At 37.5% G+C, this 12,464-nt stretch overlaps 1 protein-coding gene across 1 annotated transcript in view; it reads right to left on the bottom strand.

The window, feature by feature from the left end:
* Nucleotides 1-3,437: 3,437 nt before the first annotated feature.
* LOC139119900 (E3 ubiquitin-protein ligase MARCHF5-like) overlaps nt 3,438-12,464 on the bottom strand; it is a 97,572-nt gene continuing 88,545 nt past the window's right edge. Inside the window, exon 4 of the mRNA XM_070683852.1 lies at nt 3,438-12,041. Coding sequence (XP_070539953.1) covers nt 11,898-12,041 — 144 coding nt within the window. The 3' untranslated portion in view covers nt 3,438-11,897. The remainder of the gene's footprint in view (nt 12,042-12,464) is intronic.

Genomic DNA, 12,464 nt, shown 5'->3' with positions numbered 1-12,464 from the left:
TGAAACGGCCAGTGGAAACGTCAAGTAAAGGGAGCTGTCATTATCTACGGCCTGGGGGGGGGGGCTTCCATAGGAATTTCATTTGGAAACTCCAAAATTTCGAGTAACCCCCCTGCTAACCATGATGAATTTGAGTAACCTCCCTCTCTAACTCAGAAATTTTGACTGACCCCACTTAGAAAAGTTAAATATCAATACATGTATTTTGTAAAATTTACAAAAATACAACAAAAGTGAAGACCTTTCAAATCCTGATGTCATCGGGTATCTCATGACGGTTGAAAAAGGTGAAACCAACAAAATGAAACTCGAAGTGATAACCAAATACAGACATAAATTCTCACGCTATAATCAATATCCGACCATATAGTATTGTTTAATTTGGATTGGGTATCATGACAGGGTTGTCCTAGGATATCTGACTGGTCAGAATTTGAAAGCGCATCGGTGAGAACGCTAGAGAGGCTGAGGGGGAAAGTGTCAGGGGGGTGTTCCCTATCTTGCGTGGAAAATTTTGAGAAATTGATGTGTGCAATCTGAGGTGTTTTTGATATGCTTTTTTACTAAAACTGTTAGAACACTTCAACGGGGGGAAAGCTTGAGAGAGGGGGTCCCCCTCTTGCATCGAAAATTTTGAGAACTTGATGGCGCAATCTGAGAGGTGCTTCAATTTATTTTGCACTCGGTAAAACTCCTTTGAAAATGACATTGAACACTAATATTTTTTTTACATTTTTGCATGATCAGTGTTTGAGTCAGAATGTTCAACAACCAAACAATCATAATACATTTTGTCAAATACAGTTCTCAGTTTGCCAGAGATTGAAGACCAAAGAATATGCAGGAATGGAAAATCTGTGATGTTCTTGTGCCAGCTGCCAGCTTCTATTGAAAAGCCTGAATACGGTACGGTTAAATGTCAAAATGGTCATTGAACTGAAGTCAATTGAAATATATTTCTGTGATAATAAAGGATGAATTCACAACAGTTCAGTTTTGTCCTAGATCCTGTGAAAAAATTGACAAATTGATATGTGCAATGGTGCAGTCTGGTGCAATCTGAGAGATGTTTTTAATTTGTTTTTACTAGTAAAACTGTTTGAAAACCCCAAGGGGAGATCACGAGAAAGGGGTGTCCCCTCTCTCACATCGAAAATTTGAGAAATTGATATGTGCAATGGTGCAATCTGAGAGGTGTTTCAATTTATTTCGCACCAAAAATTGAGTACTCCCCTTCTTCCTCTCCACATTTTGAGCAACCCCCCCCCCCACATTCCTCCGACCCCCAGGCCGTAAATAATGACGACTCCCTAAATGCTTTCATGTTAGACCACAGTACCTTCTACAAGAAACTAACTGGAAGTAGATTAACACCTGAGGTAAAACTGTGGTGTTTCCATGATAAAGAGTTAAAATTCATGTTTCCATAGAGAAGAAAATAGACTTTTATTCACAGTTTCATGGTTCAACAACAGTTCTTGAAAAGGTGAGGCTTGTAAATAGACATTTTCGTGATTGATCGACTTCTTGGTCTAAATAAAATATTGGAAGTTCAGTTTGCTTTACATTCTGGCGATGGAAAATTTCAGCATGTAAACAAGCCCGAGTCATTATCTGCCAAAACTGCAGGGCTGGTTTCAACACCAAGGAGAATAATGTGAGGCATTTTGAATTCCAAAGGCCTTTAAAGGGCATTCAACTCATTTTAAAAGAAAGGAAGTAGCAATTAATGGAGTGAGTCATTACCAATAAAACAGTTCCAAGAACCAGTAGCAGCATGCGTTTTGAAGTACTATAGTTTCTCTGTTTTCGCAAATGACAGTATGCAAATTGGGAATGAGTATGACCTTTACCCTTTCAAACCTTTGTAGATACTGAATGTGTGGAGCAGGTACAGTACAGATACTGAATTTCATGTTTAGCTGAAAACCGGACAGTAACCTGTCCTACACTTCAATTTACTCTCTCTAGTCAGACTCTGGGATAATGAACTCTCCGAACGCAGAGAGTGTGCGACCACACAGACTTGAAGTCCATGATGTTTCTGATTATAGCAGAATAAATATTGGTCCATAATCCTGTCAAAGTGAACACAAGATAAGGCTAGTTTTCAATCGAGTTCGAACTCACAACATACGGCAGCCAGTCGCCTAGCGAAGAGGCAATAGACAGAACCGCTAGGCTAAATCCCCACTCTCAAAAAGAGCAGTTCAATAACCGGACTAAGGTACCGTTCAGTTTTTACGGCCGGGGGGGGGGGGGCCGGCAAAATCCAGGGGGGGGGGTCATCATAATTTTGGAATCCGCAAAGGGGGGGGGGGGGGTCATCGCTTTTTCACTGGTAGGAAAGGGGGGGTCACCACATTTTCAAAACATAATACCAACAATTAAGTTCACTTTATGCATGGCCATGATCGACCCTCTTTACCGGCGGGCCGCCTTCGGTGGCCCACTACAATAAATATACCGGTACATTATGTATTACCCATGACCCTTAACGGGCAGACGCCTTTGGCGGCCCACTCCAATTAGATTTACATCATGCAATGGCCACGATTGACGACCCTATTACCGGCAGGCCGCCTACGGCGGCCCCATACAATAAATTGACTTTATGTTATACGCCACGGCAATCTTACCGTAAAATTCCCAATTGAAGCCGCGGCTTGTATTAGAAACATTTTTGAGGGACCCTGGGTCACGCACTGAATAATGGTAATGGCCGCGCACCTTCAGCGGCCCTGTCCAGTAAAGTCTACTTTATGCAATAGCCATGATCGACCCTCTTTACCGGCGTGCCACCTTTGGTGGCCCACTAGAATAAAGTTGACTTTTAATACGTAATGGCCCATGACCCTCTTAACCGGAGGGCTGCCTTTGGCGAACCACTCCAATAAAGTTTACTTATACAATGTCCATGGACATGAGTTGTCTATGGAAATGAAGTTAAAAATTGCCTTACAGTCGTCCTAATTAACAGACGTTTCAATGGATGTGGCTGAGAAGTTTGTGCACTGGCATCGAATAAAGAGCGCCGCGTACCGGAGTTCAAATCCAAACCATGTGGGTAAATTTGACATATGGGTTTTGGTATTTTTTCAGGGGGGGGGGGGGGGGTCATCAATTTTTTTCGTCTGACAAAGGGGGGGGGGGGTCATCTTTTTTTCACAAAAAATGCAGGGGGGGTCTATATATTTTTGAACACCGGTGACAAGATTTGCCGGCCCCCCCCAGGCCGTAAAAACTGAACGCTCCCTAAGTTGTTACATTTTCTGACTGCGACTGCTCCACACATTGTAGAGTTCGTGAAGCACTCACGCTCGTACACTATATAACTATCATACATTGCACACAAACTATCTCGAAGCAATGAATACATCACTTAAACTGGGCAAAAGACAGCCTTGGGGGAAAAGCAAACACAAGAGATTAACACATTCACTTTCCTCAAAAATTTTGAATTTTATTTAGCTTCTAAATTGATTGAACATCTCATTCTATTCTGCTATTATGTTTATTAAACTATACATTTACAAAATAATCAAAACTTGTTAAAATTACAGAACTCAAGAACATTGGCAAGAACCCTTTCACAAGAACATCAAATATATAACAAACTTTAAAAAATCACTTGTTCAGTAAAGTCATAGGTAGTGACAAAAAGAGCACACCTAGGCTTTCATTGATAACAAAATACCTCTGAAAACTTTATATATGTATGATTGCAAAATTGGTAAAGGAAAAGAAATTTCCATTTTTGGAAAATACAAAGTGCCAGAACTTCCTCACGCTTCAATTAGCCACTGCATGGTACTTCCCAGAAATGGCTCCATTAAAATATGTAAGTATGCTAAATTATGAATAATTCCATCAACTGACATTTGCAGAACCATTAAACTATATCAATAACGGGTAAAGCATGTCTTTATGTGTGTAAAAGATTTATGAATATTTGTGTGCATTTGTATTAGGAATTGTCATGGAGTACATACCTGTATCTCAGTACGTATCGGTGAGTTTGGATAAATAAATTATTAGTACCTTGAGTGTGTTTTCGTATCATAAAATGAATCCACTGCAAATAGATGGCCCAGAAATTAGCTTCTGTAATGCCTTGTTTGAAATTCACTCTCCACATTTCTATAGCAAATCCTACAGAATCTTGGCAGAACATAAATCTCTTTTCAAGGGTGTCGTCTCAACTTGACGGTGACAGCATTTGTCAAGCATATCTCAATGGAGTAGTGATTTTGATAGAGTTTGTGGAGTGTGACTTTGATAGCAGTAATGTGAGATGAACTGATTGCAGCTTTAAATAGACATGCAACAGAGTCTGGACCCGACATTTTCTGTACACTGTCACATGGGAGTTAGCCAACATTGAAATGACATTGGAAAACACCTGTATCCTTGATAATCTAGCATATAAAGTGCAGGTAGAGTCCTTGGATGGCGGCCGTGGTGTGTGAAACATACTTTCCTTTTCAATTTTTTGAAACCCTGCAATAAATTTCTTGCCCCCTGGGGCAGATATTTACAAAAAACAAATATTGGATAACTGACTTTTTTCTTCTGGTTTGTGTATGATTAACTTACATTACATACATATGCATGAGAAAGGCTGCTCCATCAGGAAGAGACCTTCCCTGTCCTTGAAAAAATTATAACATGGGTAACTTAAGAAGAGAAAACTTCAGAGTCTATAAGTCTCAGTCTTTACTTGCCCATGGCATAAGTCAGATCTGACAAATTCATGGTAAACTATCTGTCTGCCTGGGGCACATTCTCATGACACCGGTGCTTTAGGCAAATGGATCATCCTGCCCAGTAATTGAACTCGGTGACAGCTAATCCACGGTAAAAGTTCAACCTCTCAATGGTAATTTGACACACAGACTACAGCGATGGGAAAGAAACAATTAACGGCCATGAAATCTGGGCTTCTACTGTCTCTGATTTCTTTGTGAGGCTATTGAAACCTGAAATTTTTCATGAGAAGGAAAACTTCGGGAAGTACTGCAGAGCGGTTCCTTTCATTATAGCACAGATGTGATTTGCATATGGATATCTTTTTGATATGCAAATAACTCATTATGAGCCACTGCATGGGAAGAAATTTAAAATGTGATTTGCATACTGTATTATCATGTAGCAGACAGATTGCAGCTGAATATAAAGTTATTAAATGGCTTGGACAAGATGATTCAAAACAAAGACAATAGTGATCAAAATCCGTGTAAGTGTTTAGATGGTGCAAAACAACTAGGTTTTGGATACAATGCATGCTTTAAAGCTATTTATCAAGACAACAGTAAACTTATGCTGGAGCTATCTTGAGAAACATTCTGCTTCTCATTACAACCTAGGTAAAATCCACTTGTTGCAAAGTTTTTCCTTTCCACAGAACTGCAATGGTAAAGAGATAAGCTGTGCAGAAATGCCGGTTACATTGACAGAGAAATACAGACTGGCAACAGTTAACTTGGCAACATGCTCAAAGTCTTGACTGGCTGGTGGGTATTCAGGGGGCTTGAAACACTACATCAGAGTCTATGGTACATGGATCAAACCCGCCACTTCAAAGTTGGTCTAACTCACTAGAATGTTGGTGATTTGACAATCTTCCCAAAGCTTACAATGATGTAAAGGATAGATGGGAAAAATTTGTCAAAACCATATAAAAGATACTGGAACACGATAGACAGCTTGCTCAAAGTTGTGGAATAAATATGATGGTTTTACGAAGCTGACAATGGTATCTCAGGCATGCAGTCCACTAAAACTGGTTGATAATAAATGTTGTAGCCTGATTAAAATGGCTTATAAAATACATTGGCTGTGACTGGACAAAGATTATTAGTGTAACAAACTATAAACGTACACAAATTTCATGTGAACATAAATTACAAAATCATACACAACAATCATTCTCACTGCCATGTCTCTATTACAGTGTATTGACATGGTACATCTACTGCAAACTTTGCTTGAAGCCAATGGACAATAGGTCTCACACCGCTGTCTAGGCTTGAAGTCAAGCAGACCGTCCTACATAAAATTTAAATGGCAATCAATAAATGCATCTGACAATGGTCAGCTTTACTGATAAGGAAATACAATATGTATAAAAAGTATATAGAAAACTATATTGAGCTTGAAATGATAAGAAACATTTACAAAAAGAGTTCAGAGTGATGTAATTGTGGTTTCACTTTCTTATGCACAATTGATTAGGTAAAGAAAGTGAGTTCTGTTACTTGTTTAACCAGGTCACCTTTATTCCCCATAAACAGGTCCACAACTCACCAGTCAATAACAATGGATCCTGCTATTTACTAGAATCTGCACAGAAAAATATTGATGTTGAAGTGTATATTTTGCATAAATTGCTACAAGATGTATATACGTATAATTTCAGGGCAAAAACAGTAATTCAAATTTTGCCTCGCTTGACAGTGGTTATTAGTCCCCACGGACATCGTCCGAGGGGACTTATAGGTTTGGTCATGTCCGTGCGTGCGTGCGTGCGTCCGTGTGTGCGTCCGTCCGTGCGTCCGTCCGTTCACGCAGATAACTCAGAGACGCCTGCAGTGATTTCATTCAAACTCGGTACAAGGATTACATCATATGTCATACAGATGCACGTCGATTTGTTTCCTGATACGATCCAATATGGCTGCCAGGCGGCCATTTTATTACGATTTTTTCATGTACAGAGCAATAACTCAGGCATGTTTCAACTGATGTTATTCAAAGTTAATACAAGGACATTGACCAATGTCATAGATATGCACTTTAATTTTTTTTGTGATACGATCCAATATGGCTGCCGTGCGGCCATTTTGTTACGATTTTTTCATGTACAGAGCCATAACTCAGGCATATCTCAACTGATTTTATTCAAAGTTGGTACAAGGACATTGACCTATATCATACATATACACGTAAATTTGTTTTGTGATACGATCCAATATGGCCGCCAGGCGGCCATTTTATTATGATTTTTTCATGTACAGAGCCATTACTCAGGCATGTTTCAACAGATTTTTCAAAGTTGGTACAAGGACATTGATCAATGTCATAGCCATGCACATCAATTTGTTTTGTGATACAATCCAATATGGCCGCACAGCTGCCATTTTGTTACGATTTTTAATGTACAGAGCCATAACTCGGGCATATCTCAACCGATTTTAATCAAAGTTGGTACAAGGACATTGACCTAAGTCATACATATGCACATTGATTTGTTTTGTGATACGATCCAATATGGCCACCATGTGGCCATTTTATTACCATTTTTCATGTCCTGAACTACAACTCAGACATGTATCAAGCGAATTTATTCAAAAGTATTCTTATCACAGACCTAATGAAGAGGACTCTATCCTCTCTGAGGGCCTGTAATAAAAGTACCTATTAACAAGTGGGGACTGTGTCATCAACGATGACTTGTTTGAAATGTCATGGACGTAGTGAAAAGCACGTTCATTCTACATTTTGGAATTGTGCAAGTATTTGCATATTGTGTTACCCATAATGCAAATCAAAATGATGGCTGCAAAAATGTCTTTCTGTCCTGTTTTATCTCATACCTTAAAATAATCATAGCAGAGAATAATATTTGTAGGGAATACAATCCTCTCATAAATTATGTTTATCTATAAAGCTTTAATTATCTTATCACTTTTGATTTAAACTCCTTTGTTGAGGATTTCTTTAAAACCTTCAAACCCTGGATATTGATTCTGAATATATTTATCAGTGTTTGTGACAACTTTTTGACCACTACACTCATTTTAACACAGACATAACTTGAGTTCTGTGAGAGATGCCCTAAATACAAGCAATTTGCAGTAGACCTATGGTAACTGCACTTTATCTATATCTCTACACTGTTGAGCACTATAATTATTACAAAGCAAATACAAACAAGCATATTAAGCCATCCAGCACTAATGATGTATGTATCAAAGATTATTTAACTGGGGAGATTTTTTGCCTGTTGAAGGTCACATCAGGTGACATGTGTCTAATTTCGCTTGTTGATATGTGTATGCAGGATGCATTAAAGCTCTACTTCCTATTTTAAGCTTTTTCCATCCCAGTATGGTGATGGTGGAATTGATTATATGTGACATCTGCTGAATTAATGCACGGTGTGGCATTGCGGAAATAGTCAACAAGATGTCAGCGTTTCATTTATGGCAACACAAACATATGGTGTGTTCCATTCCGGTTATATTTACTCATGTATCAAGTTTGTTCATTGTGTGCTAATATAAATACTTACTTCCTGGCTGTGTGTTAATGCAAATATGAAAATGTGACAACTGCACATGATGAATAGATAAATTGAAAACGGAATTCTTTGTCAACCCATTTTAACTCCCGTTACGAAATGAGGAAACTAGATGTCACTAATTCTGTGAATGAATGGTTATTATTTAGAAAATATCAAAGATCCATCGCGACACAATTTGCTTTAGAAATCAACAAAAATTAATTGCAGCATATTTATTTCAATTTCTGATGCATTTCACTGTGACTGACATAAAGGTGGACCGTAAATTTACACACAGAAATCGTAAATAGCATTTATAGTTACAAAAAATATCATAAATGACAAATGCAGCCCTAACAGAGAAGCTATTAATGTTAAATTCACTGCTGAAAATAATTCTTCATAACAATATGCAAATATCTAACACTAACAGATTTTTTTACTCATTCAATACTGACGCTACATAAACACAAGGCAACTATGAAATAAATTTACTGTTCAATTAGACTCATAGAATTCAATGGATAATGATATTCTGACTCTAACTCAAGCTCAATTTGATTTTGTAAATTTATGGATACGAGAAGTGCAATAATTGCTGTACACAGTGTACATAAAAAAACTAAACTAATCGTTAAAATCTGGTACACAAGGTCAAATTCAATGAATCAAAACTATGGATGATAACACTTACCTGCCTATCAAAGACTACACTAATTTGTAATTTTTGTTCCTCTCAGCGTTTATGCAAAAGGTCAGAACAACATCTATAATACAGAAATGTTTTGGCTAGCCTACTTTTGCAAATTAAATTAAATCAAAATCAAATTTGTGTCCGGGTTGGCATGGAGATAATGCACGTGTTTTCACCAGATTGACTTTGACGATAAGGCAACTTGAAAGACTACTTCAATGGTACAAACAATTTCAAAGAAATCAGTGCAATTCTACGTAGAAAGCAGTGCTTTGTGAAAAAACAAACATGGCGGTCTCATTTGCAGTTACAGATCAAAGAAAGGGAAATTGAACAATGGATAAGGTCACTGAAACAAACATTTCACTTTCATTTCCATGTATACAATTTGACCAATCTGTAGTGAAAACTCACTTTGAATGGTGTTTATTGGTTTATTATGTGGAAGTAATTACTCTATGCAATCAACTAATCAGTCTATGGAAGCTCTATATGGTAACTTCAAAACTAGACTTCTTAACAGTGAAAGCAAATTATGGTTTAACGACTAAATTTTTGCTGTGTGACATCTTCACAGTGCGCCCAAACTTATAACCATTTTCCCTAAACTGATTCAATGCCTTCAATATTGAACACCACATTCCCCAGTGAGCAGTGGTTTCTTATATTGTTCGACAATTTTCTGTGTACTGTAGGATTTTTGCCAAGTCACTGAAAGACTTGTTTACAACTGTTAAATTACGTTTTATTTCATCAAGATGTGTATTTGACTCTTGAAAAACTTACTTCTAAAAATGTATTAGAGAAGTCTTTTTACAAATGCATTTCAATTTTACATTTCCTGAATTTTGCCATTGCTTGATTTACCCTTTTTGTTGGTGTAGATGCCTTGGTGTGTTGGTGAAAATGATGGCACTGGACTATAGAGTTCAAAATATTAGTCAGTTTTAAACCAATGTACTTTCCGTACACATTAACAATAAGTGTGAGAGTGAGTAAAGGGTTGATGGCCTGAGAATACCTCTCTAACATCCATTCACCTGCACAGCAGTCAAAAATTTAGTTTTTTGACAACTGGCCTGAATAACAAACACCAAGACAGTGGCATCGTCACTGCACTTCTTCATTCATTGGAAATGGAAAGAGATACCATGTGTAGCAGCCTTTACTTGACAGGGTTTGGAATCAGAAGCTAAGATATTTTTGTTTTCTGACCCCGAGCAGAAATTGCCTGAATTGATTTCATTAGAGAAACCCTACAAGCTCTACATACAAGGAAACTCAGATGATTGCCTGCAATAGTCCTTCTAATGTTGAAAATACTTGAAATGAGTATACCATGGTATCATTTGTTATTCAGATCTTCTGATTGGCTAGAGCAAAGTCACATGACATGTATTTTGGTCACTCCAAACAGAATTGATATCTTATAATGACTTTTTTGGTGAGAAGAGGTTTTATATCTTCATATATTATATTCACCATGAGAGATTACCAGTGTGATGTGGAATTACAGAATGTGTCTATCTCATTCACACCACAGGATCATGTCATGGCCTTGTAACTGTTCATTGCATGTTTATGCTTTATACTGTCTTGTTAAAAATTTTAAACTCAGTATGTCAAGGAACTGTGTTCCAAGTAAGACAGTTGCAAAAACGATGTTGTTACATGTTTTTCATTCTGTTAATCTACCAAGAGGATTGCTGATAATTTTTGTAAACATGTTTAACTCACAGAAATACTGACTTCATTAAGAAAATTTGTTTCCAGGGTACATTAACAAGGTCATGACACTTTTGAAGAATTTTACCTGGTGATATAATGCTTCAGGATATTAAGAAATGTAGAATGTCATACATTAAATTTTAAGAAATTAATAGTTTTACAGGGAAAAATGCAATTTACAGGAACTGGTGGCCTAAGAAATATGACTGCAGTCCTACCCTGAAATTGAATGCATGTCAGCAAATATGCTACATAGAAAAATAGTGTGAGTGGTGTTTGGGAAAAACAGTTTAAACACAAGTGATCTTGGGCAGACATTTGAAAGAGTCTTTGGCTATATTATTTGTTCAAGATACGATTATATAGACCAATGCTGACCAGTGCAGCAATATCCTGCAACACAAATTCATGCACACACAAATATTGGAATGATTGTAATGCAATTAAAATTTGTAGCTCAGTGAAATACAATTTAACAGCAAAAATTAGTAATTCACATCATTATTCATAAAAGTAAGTTTCTTGAGTGCTTGAAGAGTTACGATGACTTAATCTTAACTTGATGTAACTCTATCGACTTTTCGCATGTCATGACATGACAGTACTGACTTTTACAGTCTTGAACTGTGATTAAGAGCTAGTATCTACTCACAGGTCAGGGATGTAGCTGAGCGGTTTTGATTGCTGACATCTTTCCACGGTGAGTAGGTTGTGAATTTGAATCCAATCAAGAAATTACTGAATTAGTAGTGTATTGCATGCAGAAGGATGTTACTTGAGAGTGGTTAGTTACCCCAACTCGTTCAAAAATTTAAACTCTTCAGAATGATGAAAATAATACAAAAACTCAATCTTTGGCAAAACTTTCCAGTAATTAGTATCCTGCCCAGCAGTTAAAAATTCACTGCCATGACGGTGTACTTACTTCAGAACTCATTCAACTATTTGTTTTAAATTCCGCAATCAATCAAGTGCTTGTTTCACATGTTCACGAATCATGAACTCTACTGCCTCCAATAAATTTACACCTTTGTTTCTTTTGTGCGTGAGTGCTCCCTGTGTATGCTTTCCTTGAAAAAATGTTGCATACACGTGTCACAGACTGAAATAAGACAAAACTGAAACAGTAACAAAACGGCATAAATGTATTCCATTGATTCTAATTTCATTACAAGTGATAGTATCTTGTCTCTATGAAGTCTGTGTTCCAGTAGCCTGGGTGGCCTGCTCTTCTTCTGGGAAGTCTTGTATCTTTCGATGGACTTGACGAAGATACTGCTGTTGTTTGTAGTATATTTTCATGGCTCCTTTAATGGTTACAAATGCAATGCCACCCTGTTGAAAGTTACAAGAAACATGATAATGTAATGTACACCATGGGGTTGCATTTTATTGAAAAAGACATGACAAAGGCCAGTGACGAGACTGTGTACTTTGCAATGGTTTGGATACACAGGCAAAATAGGCATTGCAGTAACATTTGACTGCTTCAACATGGACTTGGTATATACTGGAAGAAGGCAGTTAACAGCTAGGTAACATTTACTACTAAACATCTGTGATACAAAATCTCTGCAGTGGGAATGATTTGAGGAAAGTGAAAGAAAAAGAAGAGGATACGAGGGTCTTAACTGAGCCTACAATAAAGAGGGATAGAGGAGGAGGGAGGGAGGGAGAGATCTGTGAGAGACAGAAACAGAGATAAGGAGGTCAAAATGTCACAATGTATTTTCTTCTTTTTACTTGTCCTATGCAGAC

This window comes from Ptychodera flava, chromosome 20 (genome assembly GCF_041260155.1).
Source record: "Ptychodera flava strain L36383 chromosome 20, AS_Pfla_20210202, whole genome shotgun sequence".
Taxonomy (NCBI): Eukaryota; Metazoa; Hemichordata; class Enteropneusta; family Ptychoderidae; genus Ptychodera; species Ptychodera flava.
Note: the sequence above shows the minus strand (reverse complement) of the source record. Positions and strands in the feature narration are given on the sequence as shown.